The following is a 19,067-nucleotide window of genomic DNA, read 5'->3' on the forward strand; positions in this document are numbered from 1 at the left end:
TGGAGGAACGGAGCCCCACTTTCTTAGCCTTCCCGCCCTATTTCCCCATAATCGCCCAAAGTTCAAAAACCACGGACCCTAATGCCGTTGCCCAGAGAAGGCCAGGGAGTCTCCTGAGGACACACAGCTGGCTCCTGGCAGAGCCAGGGCCCCCAGCGGGCCCTGAGTTCCTGCATTAGAATGACCATTTATTCGTCGTTTCTGGAGGGCAGGGAGGGATGGTAGGCGCTCAGGGAGGGATTGTTAAAGGACCGAAGGAAACAAATACCCGCCCCAGACTCAGAGCAGCTGAAGCCGGCCCTCTGACCCCCCCAGCCCCAGCGTGGCTGACATTGGCCCTTCCTCCTAGCACTCCCACTACATCTGGAACCGCACCGAGCTCCTGGCCCTCGACCCCAGCACCGTGGACTACCTCTTAGGTAAGGGAGTGGGGGCGGGCGTTGGAGTGGAGGACACGTGGCTGGGTGCCCCAGGGTCAGGCCGCGTGATCCCTGGGGGTGAGGACCCAACCGGCCTCCTTACTTAGTGACCTTTGCCCTCGGTCTCCAGGACCTGGGAGGGGTGAGGAAAGGGTTCTGGTTCATAGAACTTCAGCCTGAAATATGCTGGCTGTGCAGGGTGAATAGCCCCACTGAGCGCAAAGGGAAACTGAAGCTCAGAGAAGGGAAGCGACTGAGGCATGCCCAGGTGAGTCTGGACCCCAGGTGGAGCTGGGATTTCGACAGGTCTCAGGCTGCAGAGCAGCGGGGCCTGGAGCCCACCCTGCCGTGTGGCCAGGTCGGAAGCCAGGCTGACAGGTTTTCTCTGCTGGTCTCGATTGGGGGTTTTCCTCTCCTCCCCAGGGACTGGGGAGCAAGGGTGGGGCCCAAGGGCAGCTCTAGCCAGGTGGAATGAGACCTGAGCACCGCTCTATGGACATCTGGATCCCCTTTCCCACCTGGCTGTTGTGCCCAGCAAGCGGTGGCAATATCTCCCGCAAACCTTCCCCAAGGAGCTCAGCCTCCAGGTCCTGGTGTGTCACTGGAGATCATGGGCTCAGAGCTGGGTGCCTGGAGAATCCCCCAAATATACACACACACAGCCCTCTACTCACCTGAGTCAGGTGGCACAGACCCCATACCACACACAGGCTGTGTAGAGCTACACGTGCACCCATAGAACATGACAATTCACTCATGCGTCTTAGAGCCAGAGTGCTGGGTTCAAACCCAGCTCCTACCACCTCTGAGCTGTGCAACCTTGGGCAAGCGGTTTCTCCTCTCTGTGCCTCAGGTTTCACTTTTATAAAGTAGGAATAATGATTCTTCTGTAAAATGGGGACCTACCGCAGGGTTGTTGTGAGGATTAAGTGAGCTGATGCATTATACGGGTTATCTGTTGCTGCATAACAAATTGTCCCAAAACTTAACAGTTTAAAATAAGAGTGAACCTTTATTACTTCACACGGTTTCTTTGGTCAGGAATTTGGGAGCCGCTTAGCTTGACCTCTCATGGGGTCGTAGTTGTCTGAAGGCTTGGCCGGGGCTGGGGCTTCCAAGACGGCTCCCTCGCATGGCTGATAAGTTGGTGCAGGGAGCTGGCAGGAGGCCTCAGCTCCTTGCCACAGGGAGCTCTCCAAATCCAAGAATACGCGAGGCAGAAGCCGCAGTGTCTTGTGCCCTGGCCTGGAAGTCATACATTGTCATTTCTGCAGTATTCTATCGGATACATAAGCCAGCCCTCGTCAATGTGGTGGGGGTGGGGGTGGGGGTGGGGGTGGGGGGGGGACACAAGGGTGTGAAGTCCAAGAGTCAGGGCTTATTGGGCGCCGTCTTGGAGGCTGGCACCTACATGCTTCCCAAGCACTTAGAGTGAGGACTCTCTTCACTGGAGCGCTCGCTTGGCTGCACACACACTCACAGAAGAAGGGCAGGGTGCTCTGGAAGGACACCTAGGACAGCAAACACCAACCTGGCATGTGCGGAATCTTGTGATATGGGCAACAAATGGGTCCCTCTCCTTATTTCATAAGTGAGAAAGCCAAGCTCAGTGACTAGAAGGGACAGTGGCTCCGAATCTTGTGCTGTTTCACTGCACAGGGCACTGTGCCTTTCACACCTGACTTGCAAATGACATGTAAACACAAAGCCAAGCTACCCCGTCCAGTCCAGGACACAGTCTTCCACCCGAGGGCCATGGGGCCTTGTCCGGGACCCTTCAGGTTTGGGGGTAGGCTGATGAACTTGAATCCCAGATTTCCCACTTAGCAGCTGAAAATAGGAAGTCACTGACCCCCTGAGCCTCCGTCTTCTCCTCTGTAAATGGACATTGTGATCCCTCTCCGTGATACCACTATGAGGATGAAAGGAGGCAGCCCTCAAAGCACCTGGCACACTTAGGGCCCCAAGAGCCATCCAGATGAGCTTCTTTCCCCCTGCTTTCCCCCTACGTTGTATGTGGGCAGCCTGTGCTCCCTGAGGCACCACCAGCTTCCTCGGGGACCCTCCCAGCAGGGGCATGAGCTCTCACCATCCACATTGTCTTCAGGTCTCTTTGAGCCGGGGGACATGCAGTACGAGCTGAACAGGAACAACGTGACCGACCCGTCACTCTCTGAGATGGTGGAGATGGCAATCAAGATTCTGAGCAAGAACCCCAAAGGCTTCTTCTTGCTGGTGGAAGGTAGGCCCCAGGACCGGCTACCGGGCCGCTTCCCTGGGAGCTTCTGGATACACAGCTCTGAGGTCAGGGTATAGGGAGGTCCAGCTCTCAAAGAGGACTGTCCGGCTTGGGGATGATGGAGGAAATTCCTTTTGTGGGGAGAGGTTGTGGGCTGGGGAAGAAGGGGGTGGTCCTGAAACTCCCAGCCCAACAAGCTATTCTCCTTTGGGCATGGAGGTGGTGGTACACCAGACTGACTAGTCCAAGAAGCCTTCCTGAAAGAGGAGGCCAGTTTCTTCCTTCTGTGAATTCCTCCTTGAAGTCCGGCTTTGAAGGGGCATGTAGCCCCCTCAGCTTCACTCCTCCCAAAAGACAAATCGGCAGGCCCCAGTAAACATCTGTGCTCTGAGCAGCTGCCTGGTAAGGCTCAAGGACACAGGCCCAGGGGCCTCCCCTGTAAATGCCTGTTGGTCTGTGGGAGCCGTTGCAGATGGATGGCAGATATCTGCTGTTACTGGGCACGTGTGAGGCCAAGGTCAGGTTCATGAGAAGAGAAGGCCCAGGGAAGGGCCCGGGATATCCTAGGGTCCTCCACATTGGGAGAGCTAGACGCTTTGTAAGTCGACACTGCCATATGCCAACACTTACTGGGTTTGCCAGAGCCCTGGTGAGGCCCTGGAGTCAGACTCTTGGGCTCTTGTCCTGATGCTGCCGTCCATGGGCTGTGCACCCTCTACCTGCACATTTTTGTAAAATGAGGCCCCAAATAGGCCCCCTCTTGTAGAAGGGTTATTAGCAGTCACTGTGTTCAGAGACATAAAGTTCTCAGAACAGGACTGGGCAGAGAATACATCCTCGGTGTTTCTATTATTTCCATTATTATGATTACGCGATAGCTGAGTCAGTAATAGGAAGTTTGAGGATCTGATAAAGGTTCCAGAATCGCCCCAAATTGTAACAGCCATTGTTACATGTTCTACATGTACACACACGTACACTCTCACACACACACACACACACACACACATCTGTACACATACTCTCACCACATATACACACACACTCCTGCCCCTCCGCCCTCCAGAGGCCAGTGACCGCCAGCCTAGCTTGACTGCTTTCTTGCCAAACCCTGGGGTTCCCATTCGAGCACGGCGGTCTCTCGGCCTGGCCTCGAACAGGCCTCTGACGCCGAGGAACCAGCCAGGAACGAGCAGTGGTGAACATGGGCTCCCTCGGGAGCAGTCCTCTTTGTGAGCAGAGCCAGGACTGGGCCTGCCAGGCCAGCTACTCCCAGAGCCACAACAAAGGAAGGACCCGCCCTGCCAGCCTGCCAGGCCAGTGTGGCGAGGCTCAGGCCAGTGGGAAGGGAGAGTGGCCAGGCACCCAGGACCCTCAGCGTTGGGAGTATCCACTAAGGCATCATCTTCCTGTCAGAGATGGGGAGGCATTCCCTCAGGTCACACAGCCCTTGGCCGTGACCTTTAAGCCATGCCATGTGCCAAGCCTCTTGTGCTCACCTGGGGGAGGCGGCATGGGATGCAAGCTTTCACTGGCCTTTCTGGAGGCCTGCTGTGGGCCCTGCCCAGGTGCCGAGGGCTTTCGCCACCCTTTTGGACTGTGCTTTACACTCAGAGGGGACTAGTCAAAGTGGAGATGGAAAAACAGGGGTTTAGAGTGAGTCGCCTGAATTCACATTCCAGCAGATTCTACCCTGGGGACATCGCTTCCCCAGTCCAGGCCTCAGTTGCTCTACCTGTAAATGCGGATGGTTGTATCTATCTCTGCCCAGGATTGTTGTAAAGGGGAAACAAGACGTCAGCTCGTCATGCCTGGCCCCGAGGGGTCACTCAGGCATGTGGGTTCCCTCCTTGGCTCTCTGACGTTTCGGGGACTCCTTCTAGCAGCTGAAGCAGCGGTGCTCGGGGTGGCAGAAAGAGCACAAGCTTTGCAGTCAGGTGGATCTGCTTTAAATCCTGGTTCTGGACTCTCCACGCGTGGGCCTTTGCTCCAGCAACTCTGAGCTGCCGCGAAGGTCGAACGGCTGTGTATAAGCCTGGTGTGGCGCCTGGCGTGTGGCAGTTCCCCATCCATGAAGGGGGCTCGGGGTGCCGATCTTCTTCCCCTCCCCCTCCCCCTCACCCGAGGCCTTTGCCTTGGTGTCCCAAGGAGGCAGGATCGACCACGGGCACCATGAGGGCAAAGCCAAGCAGGCGCTGCACGAGGCGGTGGAGATGGACCAGGCGATCGGGCGGGCGGGAGCCATGACCTCCGTGGAAGACACGATAACCGTCGTCACGGCCGACCACTCCCACGTCTTCACCTTTGGCGGGTACACCCCTCGTGGCAATTCTATCTTTGGTAAGTGGGCCTCCACTGGGGTGGGCATCGTGCACTCCCGGGGTCCGGCCATCCAGGAGCAGGAGTTGGGCGGGAGGGCCAGCAAGCCCAGGGCCTGGCGTGGTGGGACTCAGTGAGAGTGGGGTAGGGAGGAAAATTTACTGACCGGTGGGGGAATGCAGGGTGAAGGTCAAATGCAGGAGTGGATGGGTGGCTACCTGGACAGTGGATAGATAGGAGAATGAGAGGGAGGATGGATGACATGGGGGAGGGAGGGACAAACCGAGAGGAGGGATGTGGGCAGAGGGAAAACAGGAATGGTCGGCTGGAGGTAAATCAGGTGTGGAAGGTGGCTTCGTGGAGCTGGGTCAGAGCCTTTCAAAGGGACTGTGCTCCTGGGGCTCCAGCGTGACCTCCAGACCGATGCCTTCTGTACAGGTCTGGCCCCCATGTTGAGCGACACGGATAAGAAGCCCTTCACTGCCATCCTGTATGGCAATGGGCCTGGCTACAAAGTGGTGGACGGTGAGCGAGAGAATGTCTCCATGGTGGACTACGGTGAGACTGCCAAGACCCAGGCCTTGGAGGGGGCAGGGCCTGGGAACAGAATGTAGGTTTGTGGTCAAAAACAGAGGTCTCAGAATAGCCAAGACTGAGTCAGAACAATCTCAATTTGAATCCCCTTCTACAATTTAGTAGCTCTAGAGCCTGGGGCATATAACTTCACCTTTCTCAGCTTCAATTTCCTCCATAAAACTGTTCTCAAAGTCTTCTGAAGGACTAAATAGGTCTGATGAACTTAGCATGGAGCCTGGCACATGTAGGTGCTGTCATTTTTATTGGCTATATAATAATCCAATGTAGGAGCCTTTCCAGTATGTTCATCCATTTCCATATTGTTGGATGTTCATTTGTTCCTGATGTACCCAGAGGTCCCAAGCGGGGTTGGGGCGTCGAGTGGTGCAGCCAGTGGTAAGAGGCTCTCCTGAGTTGACTCTTCTCTTCTCACCCAAATAGCCCAGATGAGGCCGATTTTCAGTTCTGGGGGTTGAGAATGCATGCTTCTGTGTCAGAACAGACTCAGGCCCGAATCCTGGGGCCTCGTGCAAAATGACTTCCCTCCCACTAAGCCTCAGTCTCCTCTTCTGTAAAGTGGGGGTATTCGAGCCAGCCTGGAAGGGGCACAGAGACGCTGCTGTATAACGCCCGGCCCCTGGTAGGCTCTCAGCAAATGTTTCTTCCGGCCCACAGCTCACAACAACTACCAGGCACAGTCTGCTGTGCCCCTGCGCCACGAGACCCACGGCGGGGAGGACGTGGCCGTCTTTGCCAAGGGCCCCATGGCGCACCTGCTGCATGGCGTCCACGAGCAGAACTACATCCCTCACGTGATGGCTTATGCGGCCTGCATCGGTGCCAACCGTGACCACTGTGCCTCAGTCAGCTCGTCGGGGAGCTCCTCCCCAGGGTCCCTACTGCTCCTGCTGGCCTTGCTCCCCTTGGGCATCCTGTTCTGAGGGCCCAGGACCCCAGCACCCACCAGCCCATGACAGATGGCCAGCCTCCCTCCCCCAGCACTGTGCACCGCCCAGCAGCCCACACCTCAAGGGGGCAAGGAGCCAGGGGCCTCCCCAGCCTCTGCAGCTGCCAGAAAGGGACCCAGGAAACCAAAGTCTGCTGCCCACCTCTCTCCTCTTTGGAACCCTCCTCCAGGGCCAGACCAGTTCCTGGCCTTCTGCCTCTACCCCTACCCCGATGCCACTTTGGCCAACAGGGTAGGTTTCTCTTGGGCAGGCAGAGATCACAGACTGCAGAAATTCTCAAAGCATCTTATTTTTCTAGCAAACATATTTCTCCACACCTGGAGGCTCTGGAGCTTCCGTGGGACATTCCAGACCTAACCCTCACCTTCTGCTGTCCTTCCATCTGGAACCCGTCAGGGCCCAGCATGCTCATGTCCCTACCTGCAGGGGAGACCAAGTCCTTCTGCTCAGGTTGGGGGTTTGCTCACTCACTTATTCCAAGGCCACCCAAGGGCTCCCAGGAAGTCAGCTCCTGGGACTGGCTGTCCAACCCCAGCGTGGCCAGAGCTGGGAAGAGCAGCCTGGTAGGGCAGACACTTCCCAGCTCCGAACAAACATGCCAGCTCCTCTCTGAAGCGACTCTCCTGTTTGGAATGGCCAAAAAAAAAAAAAAAAAAAATTCTCTTTTTGGTGTTGGTTAAAAGGGAACACAAAACATTTAAATAAAACTTTCCAAATATTTCTGAGGACAGAGCTGAGTCTTTGTGGTCAGTGAGAAAGAGGCTGAAATAAGCTCATTTCTCTGGGAAGAACTGGACTCAAGGCCCAAGAGTGGAGGTGGGGTCAGGCGGGGAGGAAGGCGGCCCCTCCTAGCCCAGGGTCTTTAACACTCATTACCAAGGTGACTTTAGACAGACTGCTTTGTCTCTCTGCATCTCAGTTTCCTTATCTGTAAAACGGGAGACAGGCTACTCCTGGGTTGCTATAAGGATTAAAGAAGTCTGCCTCTGTGTCCCGAAAGCCACAGCGAGGAGACCTTCGAGGGCCCCACGACACCCTTGCTGCATGGCACTCACCAACAGAACTGTATACCTTGGCCCGTTTTAGCTGCTCATTCATTCATTCATTCATTCACTCACAAATATTGAGGATATGCTAGGGCCTGTACTAGGTCTAAAGAATCTAGTGGCGAACAACATTGAGATGCTGTCTGCCCTCACAGAGCTTGGCAACTGTGATCTCTTTCCATTCCCGATTGCCAAGCCTGGGTACTGGGCCCAGGATTGCACCTGACATGGGGGGTATACGGAGCTTCCCAAGTTTGCTCTCTTGCTTCATTAGAATAAATATCCCCATAACAATAATAACAATTAACAATGATCATTTATCATCTTCCGAGTTCCGCGATTGATGCTCTATATGGATTCAGCTCATTTAATCCTCACTAGGAAATGGGCCCCTACCATCCACATTGATAGATGAGGAAAATAAGGGTGTTGGAGGTGATATGATGGCTCAAGGCCCTCCAAGCTGTGGAGCCGGCATTAGAATCCAGATCCGTCTAATTCCAAAGCTTCTACACTTAATAAAACACTTTGTTTATGATGCATTTCCAACCTCCTGCTAACCAGGCTCTGAGGCAGCCAATACTAATGACACATAACACCCAAGTTAGATATGAACTCAGAAATGTGAGAAACCATATATTAGAAGTGTAGCAGCCTTCGGGAATCAAAATGCAAATGAGCAGATTTCTCTCTGAGCTCCCTAGTAGTCGTGGCAAAAATGGAAGTACAACCAAGCTGTTGCTGGGATAAAAATTAAACTACATGCCTATCTTCTTGCCAGGACAAAGATATATGCCATTTTGAAGTATATAGTATAGTTTGCAGGTGTTATTTTCATACCATCTTCACAATTTTTGTCATACCTCTATGCTCTTATTTCCTAAATACTTCTTTTAATTCACATTTAAGCAGTCAATTTTTGGAAGTTCACCGGTACCAACTCTGAAGTCAACTTACATATCTCAGGGGTGTGCAAACCATACTTTGCATCTTAGGTCGGGTTTCCCAAAGGCAGACTTTGTGTACAAGTGGTTTGTAAAAGGAACCCAGAAAGTAGGAAATAAATGGAAAGTGTGGAAACGAGACAGGAAAGGGAAGGAGACATTGCAATACAGGGGGTGTTATCGAGCAGGCTGCCATTTTGGATAACCAGGGCTCCGTCCTACCATGGGCCTCCAGGGGACGGGGGGAAGCTGTACCGCAGGGGTAGCCCACAGTGGGGCAAGGGTGCTGGGCTATTTATGCTTCCACTCTCATCCTTCATTGGCTAAGGGCTGCTTCTGGGAAAATTACCACCCTGGCCCTCCCAACGTGCCCTTGGAAGGGCTGGGAGAAAGCCCCCAGGTATGTGTTGCAACATCACATGCTTGAAGGATAAAAACGGTACCAAGAGCCTCTTAAACTTTGGGATACACGGATAGGGTTAAAAAGTATGGGCTCCGAGTCAGAAGGATGAGGTTTCGCGTCTCTGCTCCGTTGTGTTCTCGTTTCTATGAACTCAGATGAGTTCTCTAACTGCACTGATGTTCCATCCCTACACCTGAATGTAGAGTGAACACTTAGGATCCCACTAGGAACCAGGAGCTCTTCTCACCCCAAGTCCAGGTAGTGGGCTGATGTGTCCTCTAAGAACTGATGATTAGGCACCCACTGCTCTAGAGTCCTCCCCAAGTCCCCTCACCCAGGCTGGGCCCCTGCACCCTCAGGTCCCTGATCATTTTTTATTGTTACTGTTGCTGGGCTCTGAGTCCTAATCGAAGCCAGGGGTTGAGGCAGAGGTCTCAGGGCCAGCCATCAGCAGCCATGCAACTAGAAACTAAGGGTGACAGTACCCACAACACAAGGGTTTCCATAGCCCTCAGATGCTTTCTCCTGGAGGAAGAACAAAGATGAACTGACGAATCTTCTTCAATTCATCCAAAGTACCCTGTCTTCTGTTAAAAACAAATCCAGAACTTAACACAATGAGAGTTTACTTCTATTACGAATGTCCAGTGGTGCCTTTGGCCAAGTGACTGGCACTCAGGCTCTTTCCACCTTGTGACTCTTCCCTCCTCTAAGTTCCAGAGGTTCTGTTGAACCAGAACTTGTATCTACTAAGTTTTATCTGACCGAGACATTGTTGAAGTTGACGCAGGTGGAGGAGACACTCACTTTGTAACCACTTCTTCTCAGAAGTTCCCATTGGTGAGAACTAGTCATATGATCCCACTTAGATGCAAAGGAGGCTGCGAAATGTAGTCTTCAGTTGAATGGCTGCTTGCTACCAACAGCTCTGTAGCAGGTTCTCAGCCTGGGCTCTAGTGACAACTTGGGACTGGGTGTTTCTCTGCTGTGAAGACTGTCCTATACATTGTAAGGTGTTTAGCAGCATTTCTAGCCTCTAGATTTCTACTCACTAGATTTCTAGGGGGCAAAATCACACCAACCAACCAGTTGAGAATCTCTACTCTGAAATAAGGAAGGAGCGTGGGGAAGCTTGGTTGGTCAGCAGGTCTTATCTCAGCTTTACTCATACTCAGGGCACCTTCCAACACACATGCTCCCCAGATGTCATGGAGCATCTTCACAGTGTTTTTAAGACATTGAGAATGTTCACATATGACTTGGATTTCCGGCTTTTTTGAAAACTTGGAAGGGGTGGCTGGCATTGCCCCGCATTTCCGCAGAGCAATGGTCAGCCAGAGCAGAGAGAGGGCTGCCAATCAGTGTATTGCTCCCCTGTTTGCCGCAGTCCCCAGAATTCCCTGGATTTTTAAGGTTAAGCCCCTCTGGACAGATGTCACCTATCTGGCTTTAATGGAGACTGAGCTCATGGCCCCTGCTTTACTCTGTGCCAACCATGGGAGACAACAGTGAACAGGACTGAGGCTCTGTCCTCAGAAAGTCCACATCTCATGACAGAGACTGCCAGAGGCAACCCCAGTGGGTGAGGAAGCAAGGAGCTGTGGGAGCAGGGACGGGCCATCTAACCAGCTGGGGGCACAGTGGAGTGGGTGCCGAGGCAGAGAAGTCAATGAGTGAGCTGGGGCTGGACAAGGTGAGTAGGACTGAGGGCATGAGGGTACAAGAAGGAATTCAGAGGAAACTGAGGGGAGAGATGGTCAGGAGGTGACCATGAAGACCTTGGGGAGCCACGGAAGGTTCTGGAGCTGGGGTGTGAGCATCATTTTTGGAAGATCATCTTGGCAGCCAGTTTCAAGGACAGCTTCAAGAAAAGGAACTGGAGGCTCAGAGACCAGCCAGGAGCCTGCTCCACTAGAACAGGCAGGAGAAGCTGAGGCTATGGAGATGGAAAGGGAGGCGAGTTCCAAATACGTGCATGCGAGTCCTGGCCTCTGTTTGTCGAGAAGGAAGCTGGACCAGCAAACTGACTCCTCCGAGATTAAGGGCAAGAGGGAGAGGACACCTACTACGCACCATCCGCCCTACTAAGCACCTGAGACCTGGCCGTGATGGTGCCACCATGAAGGTGCATTTTCCACACATACCCTATCCTGTGAGGTAAACAGTATCATCCCTATGTCACAGATGAGAACGTGGAGGCTTGGCAGAGCACAGCGACCTGCTCCAGGCCCACAGCTTGTGCGTGACCTCTGCAAGTTGAACTCGGGTCTGCCTGACTTCCCATCCATGTCTCCCCTACCCTTCTGACCTTACTTCTGGGGTTCTAATCCCTCTAAGGAAAACAACCCAGGCCCATCGGCCACAGAAGCCCTTAAATGGGGTTGTGAGAGCCCCAAGCGGCATTTATAATTAGTCCTGGTGGCTAACCCAGGACCTCCCACTGAGATCTAGCACCGGCCGGTGGGGGAGGGGATTAAATTCTCAGAAGAGGATTTGGGCTCCCAAGTTCCTGTGTGGCTTCCTGTGGCCTCCTTGTGATGTTGTCTTGGTCACAGCACCAGCACCAGGCCCTTTTCTGGTTCCTCAGCCATCTTCTTCCGAACCTCAGAACCTCAGGATGGGGAGCATGCTTGGGCGGGGTGGGGGTGGAGGCTGAACTGGGGCCACTTCTCTGTCCTGTCAGTTGGAATCAGGGCTTAAAAGCCTTGAGACAGTGAGGATACTAGGTCCAGGCACAACCGCGAGGCTTCCGTGGGGTTCCCTGAGTGCTGGGTGCTATTCCAAGTGCCTCACAGCTCACTGAACTCATTTATCCTCCCAACTCTCTCACAAGACAGGGGCCGTTATTGTCCCCATTTTATAGATGGAGAAACGGAAGCGGAAATCCAGTAACTTCTGTGAAGTCACACACCACTTACGAGAGAGGGAGGCAGGACACGAAGCCAAGCGGTGTGGCTCCTGAGAGCAGGATTTAATCCTGCCTTTGTGTCCCTTGGCGTCAGGCAAGGAGAGGAGCAGAAGGAGTCAGAAATGTAACTCTGCAAAGGTTCAAGGGGTGGGACGTCGGTGGCAGAGATCCTGTTGTCTTGGGCCTGTGCCCTTGTCCTAGTGGGAACGCCCGGTGACTCCCACCTTCCCACGCCAGGACGGGCTGGCTCTAGGGTCTCCACAGTCAACCTGGGCTTGCTCGTTCTGGCTGCGGGACTTTTCATCAACATCCTGCCCACTCAGGTCACCTGGCTGGGGAACAGTGGCAGCTGTGAGATTGTGCCCTGAGGACAGCTGGCTGAGTCAGGGTGAAAGGAGCATCCCTGGGCAGGATCTGGAGGAGTTTGACATGTAACTGTTCACCCCTCAGATCTCAGCGCCCGGGGCGAAGATCGGAGGGGCTGCTGCCTGTTCTCAGGTGCTGTCCTGACTCGCTCGCACCCTTGCGGCCAGACTCAGTGCTGCAAGGTCCTCCGTCTGCCCTGAGCCCTTCACTCCTGAAGGTTCTCCTGGGACACAGGCCTCTTTCCAAAGTACCCCAGACAAAGCTCAGGCTGGAGTGGGCTTCTGCGGGCCAGAGCAGGAAAGGCAGCACAGAGAGGGTCAGACATCAAACTGAAGTCACACAGTAAAGTGGGCGGAGGAGCCCAGCTTCTACCTCGAGCAAAGGGTCCTAATAGCCTCCTAACCCTGGGTCCAACCGGTTCAGCGAAAGCCGTGCCTTGGGACCGTGGGTGCCACTGAGAAGGGAGGACTCTTAGGGACCCAGTGCTTGCCTTATGCCGGCACTTCGGCCCCCACTCCCCGACGGTCTTTCCACCCTCTTAACGACACTGAAGGTGGCGGGCACTGGCAGTAACCCCATTTCACAGATAAGAGAACCAAGTGACTGAGGGCTCTCCTGCAGCTGGGGAGGCGGTGACCTTTAAGTCGAGACCCAGTTGGTAAGATGGTGGAGGAAAGACTGTTCCGAGCAGGACTAAAGCAAACACACCCTGAGGCGGGAAACGAGCTTCATCTGTTTGCCGGGCAGAAATGAGGCGATAGGTCTAGAGCCCAGAGGCGGGTGGGATGAAGCGCGGGGTGGGCAGGAACCGTGTCATGCGGAGCCCAGTGGGAGCCCAGTGGGAGCCCGCGACTTCTGTCGCGGGAAGCCACCGGAGGGTGAGATGCAGGGAGACATGTGATCGGGTTGATGTTTTGGAAAGATCGCTCTGGCTGCCACGCAGAGGAGGCAGCGGCGGTGCCAGGAGCAGCCGCCAGGGGGCAGTCCGGAGGCCGTTCCGCTGCTGGGGGCGAAGGCGGTGGTGGCTTGGACCAGCCAAGTGTGCTGGTGGCGGGAAAGAGCTGGATCCCAGGCGCGTTTGGAGTCGAAGCCAGCAGGGCTTGCTGAGGGACTGAACGCGGGGAGCTGGGGAAGGAATAGCATCAGGGATGCCCCCCGAGTGTTTGGCCGGGGCACGTGGGTAGCTGGGAGTGCCGCGAATGGGGAGAGAATAGAGTTGGTTTGGCTCGCGGTAGCCGGGAGATGTCCGCTGGACCTCGAGGCGGGCTTGCTGGTGGGTAGTCAGGAAGGAAAGATGCTCGGAGTTCAGGGGAGAAGCCCGAGCTGGAGACCAGAAGACGAGGGTCATGGCGGGATTCGAAGCTGCGGGGCAGAGAGAGGATGTGATGCGCCCAAAGTCACGGAGAGCCGGCGGCCAGGGTTTGAAACGGAGTCAGCCAGGCTCCGGAGCTCAGACTCTCCTTCCAGTCCCGCAGGTGTACAGCTCTGCGATCTGAAAACAAAGGGGGCTTTACCCAAGGTGCGGGGGGAGCTATAAGCCTGGGGGGGCAAGGAAAAGCCCCTGCGAATGAATTTGGGGACAGCTGAGATCCTTCCAGTGTGGGCCGCCCACCCCCCAACTACAGCCTGTCCAGCCAGAGGGAGCCCCTGTTGAGTGTGGAGACCCTGCCTATTGTCCAGACAGGCAAACTGAGGTCCAGGGGAGGGCAGAGCTCTCCACCAGCTGCTAAGGTGGGCTCCTGTCTGAACCAACTCAGTGGTTGAGTCGAAACCATTTAATGGTGACAGTCTTGAAGGTGGGGCGGTGTTTCTTTTGAGGCCCTTGGATGGAACTGGGGTCTAGAGGTTTCCCTCCAAGGCTCCCCGCAAGGCACCATTCGCCCCTGCCCATCCCCCACCCAGCCCATCCCCGGCAGGACTCCTCTAGGTCAGCCTTGAGTCTCCAGTTGTGGCTTCTGCCCCGTGGCCAGGATCGCGGCCCCCCTGGCCCCTGCCCAGACCACCCAGCGCCAGGGCCTGGTGGAGCCTGGCGGGGCCGATGGGCAGTGCTCCCAGGCTGGCCAGCCGCGGTCTGGCTCCGCCCGAGGGGCTGTGGCCTGGGAACCACTGGCTGGCTCCTCAGGGAAGCGGCTGGGATTTCCAGAACAAACAGAACGAACCGCAGCCTTCCCCCCACACACACCCCCCTGCTCCTCCCTAGGAGGGGAGCTGCCTCTGACCTCCTGTACCGACACCCCCGACCATCTCATTCTCCAGTCTAGACCACTGGGGAAGGAGCAGAATGGCTCACCTGTGGACGAAGAGGGCTGTGACTGGGAGACTCCAGTGACCCTAGGCACTGCTTCAGAGCCACTCAGGGGAGGTCTGACTGAGCCTCGGCCTCAGGCGGAGAATAGACAGATCTGGGTTCTAGCTGAGTGGCCTTAGGCAAGTGACTTCACTTTTCTGTACCTCGGTTTCCCCTTCTGAAAAGTAGTCCCAGCAGCCCCTGCCTCCCAGAGCTGTGTTGAGATGATCTGGAGTCCCCAGGATGGAAAGTGCCTGGCTCAGGACTTGGCGCACAGTAGGTCCTCAAGAAGCATCAGTCCGTGGCCCATCTCTGACTCTATGGGAGCCAGAACAATCCCAAGGGATTCCTGGGCCTGGCAGGGCAGGCTGGGACAACCTCGCTGATTCAGACCAGCTGGGGGATGGGGGAGCATCTGACTCCACTAAAAGCCGCAATTAGAGCCCAATTTAAAGAAACGCTGTGTTAGTTCTTCCCAGGGCCGATGTGATTATAGGCTCAGAGCTAAACCGTTACTAACAGGATGACACAGAGGCCCCTTCCAGGGCATGGCAGGATGTCCAGCCCCGTTCCCTTGCTGTACCACTGGGGAAACTGAGGCCCTGAGCAGGAAAGGACAAGCTCTGGCTCACACTACACATTAAAGGGGGCCCAGGCCCAAGCCCTGCCTCCTGATGACCACTTCAAGCTCTGCCCTCACCTCTTGCTTTTCTCAGGATGTGTCGCTGCTTCGAGAAGCTAGAGACACCTTGAAGAAGCCGACATTCCTTAAAAAGGAGGGATGGGGGCTGACATGGCGGAAGCCTCGAGAGGAAGTGGGACCTGCAAGGATGGCCTCAGTGTGATACCGGCCATGGAGCCAGGGTCTTAGGGCCAGCTGGCCACTCCCTGTCCAGCCCCCAGGGGTCTTAAAATGATACGGATAATAGCATTAATAACAGTTACAGTGGCTCCCCCTTCCGAAGTGTTCATGCGGGGCAGGCACAATCTCACACTCTCACAGTGACCCTGAGAGGTTGCTGCCCGTGCTCCCCCCACTGGAGAAAAGGGGAAACTGATGTCCTAAGTGGTCCGTGACTTGCCCAAGGTCAGGTGCGGGAGCCAGTGGCAGTGCTGGTGCTCAACAGGTGTGTTCCTGTTGGGACGAGCTGAGATGCTGAGGCCCCTTGGCACAAGGTCTGGAGCAGGGTCGTCCCAGAGAGTGGTGACAGTTTAGTGAGGGCTTCAGCAAGTGAGCGAGCGAATGGAGGAATGAATGGATGAATAGCCCGTTTAAGGGACTCTGCCTCTGGGAAGACGTGGGAGGGCCACAGGCCTCTCCTTAGTTACCGCCTCCAGCAAGACTCCTGAAATTAATGGCCTGCAGGAAAGAGCCCATCTTTTCTCCTCCCAAAACAAGAGTCCCCAACTTTCTAGGTCCCAGGAACCCCCCTGGGTGTCCAAATGCCCCCTAAAGGAGCACTAATAACCACCTCTTTGGCCTGTCCCCCCACCTTAGTCCCAACCAGAAGCCAGAGATCACCCCGCCTTAGCCCCCACCCGCACCTGCACCCTTACCTGGGCAGAACTCCAAGCTGGGGTTGGGGTCCGAGGTGGGGGTGAGACAGGGCAGAAGCTGTCCTCTCTCCATCACTTCCGCCCCATTCCTCTCCCTCTGCGGCTCACGTTGGGGAGCCCCTGGGTGGGGGCAGGGCATACTCCAGTTGCCTCTAAAGAGCTTGGGAGGTAGGATGCTGGAGCCCCCTACTGGCCAGCCAGCCCCCCACCCTTGTGGGGGAGGGATAGGGAAGGTTCTTCATTCATCATCAAACATTTATGAAGCCCCTACTATGTGCCAGGCCCTGGGTTAGGCACTGGGGCTCACACACAGGCCCTTCCTCTTAATGTCTATGGTTCCACTGAGAAGGTGACTGGTGCTGTGTGTCCCGTGCCACTCCACGCTCCCAAGGACTGTCCCTACCCCCAGAAAACTGAAAGCTCCCTGTGGACAGGAACCGTGGCTTTCCCACGAGACCAAGTTTTCCCCAGGGCACGGTCGTGACATCCCCACCAGGCTTGGGCTCCCACAGCTAGAAACCCTGACATTCCTGAGAAACCTCTCCTCACACTCCAGAGCCTCCCTGGACAGGGCTGCCAGATAAAATATAGGATGCCCAGTTAAACTTGAATTTCAGATAAACAAGGAATAATTTTTAGTTTAAGTATACCTCATGCGAAATTTGGGACATACTTAAACTAAAAATTATTCCTTGTTTATCTGAAATTCAAAGTTAACTGGGCTCTGTGTGTTTCTACTTGCTAAATCTGGCAACCCGATCCTGGAGCTCATTCCTTCTTCTGTCACCTGGCCTGGCCAGATGGCCCAGGTCATGCCTGAACATGGCCCCTGCCTGCCCGGTTGTAGCTCCTGTTGGCTCCCAGGATGGCTGTCCTCCCTACCTGCAACCCCAGCTCCCAGGTGGACACCTGCCCACCTGGCATGCATAGTCCAGCCTATGGACCGTCAGGAATGCTGCCGGTCCTCCTGCATGATGGATGCAGAGAGAGGGGGACCGAGCCCACAGCTGCAGAGAAGGACTGCGGGCATCAGAGGCTGAGAGAGGCAGAGATAAACGGGCACAGAGAATGAGCAGATGCAGGTGGTGGGAGAGAGCAAGACGGAGAGAGACAGAGCGCTTGAGGGCCCCTCTGCCGAACGGCTTTAGGGAGACCAGTGCAGTGGCTGGAAGGTCCTGAGATCCCACCAGGGTTCGCCCTGAGTGGATCGTGGCAGAGGCTGGGCCCTGAGGCTCGGCCCTGAGGCTCTGAGCCCTAAACAGGTAGGCCCTGCGAGGCAGCTCGGGGTCTCCTGCTCTGGCAGTCAGGGGTGGGCGTCCTCCCCAGCCCCTGCTGCTCTCCCCTTGCCCTGCCTCCCAGGGGCAAACACAGGGACATTCATGGCTTCCCAGAAGGACCCATGGGGCAGCCAGAGTGGCTTTTAAAATTAGCCTCTCTAACCAGATCTGGTTATTTCAGGAGGCTCCGTCCCTGCCTGTCCCTTCGGCAGGGCGGGTGCAGGGAGGGACCGCCGCATTCCAGGGTCCCTGGTTAAGCACCCCTGTGGCCTGAGCAGCAGAGAATGTCCAGGTCCCAGTCCCCTGGCACTGGGCGGGCCTGTGCCTGTGGCTGTCTCTTTGGCAATGTGGCCCCAGGGTTAGCCATGTACATCCAGGGACAACCCAGATGGGGGGGGACAGGGGAGGACCCCTCCTACTGGGCATGGGGTTCTATGCTAGGTACTTTAGTGGCCATGATAGTCTTTTCACAGCAATAAGCTCTGTCCCCATTTTACAGGTAAGGAAAATGAGGCCTGGAGGGACAGGTCTCAGCTCTGAGGCAGGAAATAGGGATGCTGGGGCAGCCAGGCACCCAAGTATCTCCACAGGAAGCCTCTTGCCTCCTGTGTCTGGAGAAACCTCTGGCTGCCGTTTCCGCCACCAGAGTTATTTCTAAGCCGAGTCCAGTATTTTCCGGAACCCGGTGCCCCCCGCCCAAGCCCTAATTCCAGCCTCGGGGCAGTGTCCTGGCTCGCCCTCCCCGCCTCAGAACCCAGGGCGAGCATGGAGCTGGCGTGGGCACAAAAGAAACAGCGCTGGACACTTTGATCCCAGAGTCCAGACTGGTCCTCAGCCTCCCCCAGCCCCACCTTGGAGCCCGGGGGAGGAGGGTGTAGGGTGAGGGCCTGGGCTGAACCCAGCCCAGGGGCCTGCCCTTCCCACAGATGGGAATTGGCACAACCTGGGGCAAAGACAGGTTCTGCTCACCAAGCTGCCTCTGCATCTGCCACAACAGATCCCAGAGCTTGGGCTCAGCTGCAGGTCGGAGCTGTGGGGTGGGGCACATCGTAAAGGAAAGGATGCGAGTGGGGGCGCTCAGGATCTTTCATAAAAGGATCATCAACCCCAGTAAAACCAGGAAGCTGAAGCTCAGGAAAGCAACTAACAATCATCTGTCCCCAAAGCCTCACGTCAGATGTCCGTGCCGGGCAGCGCCAGTCACTCCGTCCTCCACCCCGAGCACTGACCCCACGCCCTCTGATGTGGGTTGTGGATGTCATCTTTACTCATGGCTCATCACCCCCCATACCCAACACACACTATTTTAGGGGCCCACCATGGGCCAGGGCTTCACCAAGAACTTTATGAAGTAGCCCCTCACTGAATCCCCACATCAGGGTACCAGCGTCAGGACTGTTAGCTTTCCTACTATACAGACGAGGAAACTGAGACCCAGAGAGCCCAGTCACAGAGCTAGGAAGTGAATACCCTCAGAGCCAAGCTCTTGACCTTCGTGCTGAACGGTGGTGGTTGCCTGGCCTTTGGGGTGGGGTTGGAAGGGACAGATGAGAGACTGAGGCAGAGAGTTCTGAAGAGCCAGGACCCAGGACGGGCATGAGGGTTAGAGAACAAGGGTGAGGCTGAGCAAGGGAGGGGATTGGGGTCAGGAGGGGTCCCGCTGAGCCCAAGGCAGCCTACAGCCAAACTGAGGTGGGCGGGGCTGGGGCTTGTGTGTGAGTCACAGACCCTGGGTGGCCCCAGACGTCTGAGAGTCAC

At 55.7% G+C, this 19,067-nt stretch overlaps 1 protein-coding gene across 3 annotated transcripts in view; it reads left to right on the top strand.

The window, feature by feature from the left end:
* The window catches only part of ALPL (alkaline phosphatase, biomineralization associated), a 53,216-nt gene extending 46,037 nt beyond the window's left edge, over positions 1-7,179 (top strand). For all 3 annotated transcript variants that reach the window (XM_016149243.2, XM_016149245.2, XM_016149244.2), the window contains exons 8-12: positions 350-419; positions 2,527-2,661; positions 4,807-4,998; positions 5,416-5,535; positions 6,229-7,179. In XM_016149243.2, the coding sequence (XP_016004729.2) occupies positions 350-419; positions 2,527-2,661; positions 4,807-4,998; positions 5,416-5,535; positions 6,229-6,494 (783 nt within the window). In that variant the 3' untranslated portion in view covers positions 6,495-7,179. The remainder of the gene's footprint in view (positions 1-349; positions 420-2,526; positions 2,662-4,806; positions 4,999-5,415; positions 5,536-6,228) is intronic.
* Positions 7,180-19,067: the final 11,888 nt, after the last annotated feature.

Source organism: Rousettus aegyptiacus, unplaced genomic scaffold (assembly GCF_014176215.1).
Source record: "Rousettus aegyptiacus isolate mRouAeg1 unplaced genomic scaffold, mRouAeg1.p scaffold_m13_p_1, whole genome shotgun sequence".
In the NCBI taxonomy this organism is placed as follows: domain Eukaryota; kingdom Metazoa; phylum Chordata; class Mammalia; order Chiroptera; family Pteropodidae; genus Rousettus; species Rousettus aegyptiacus.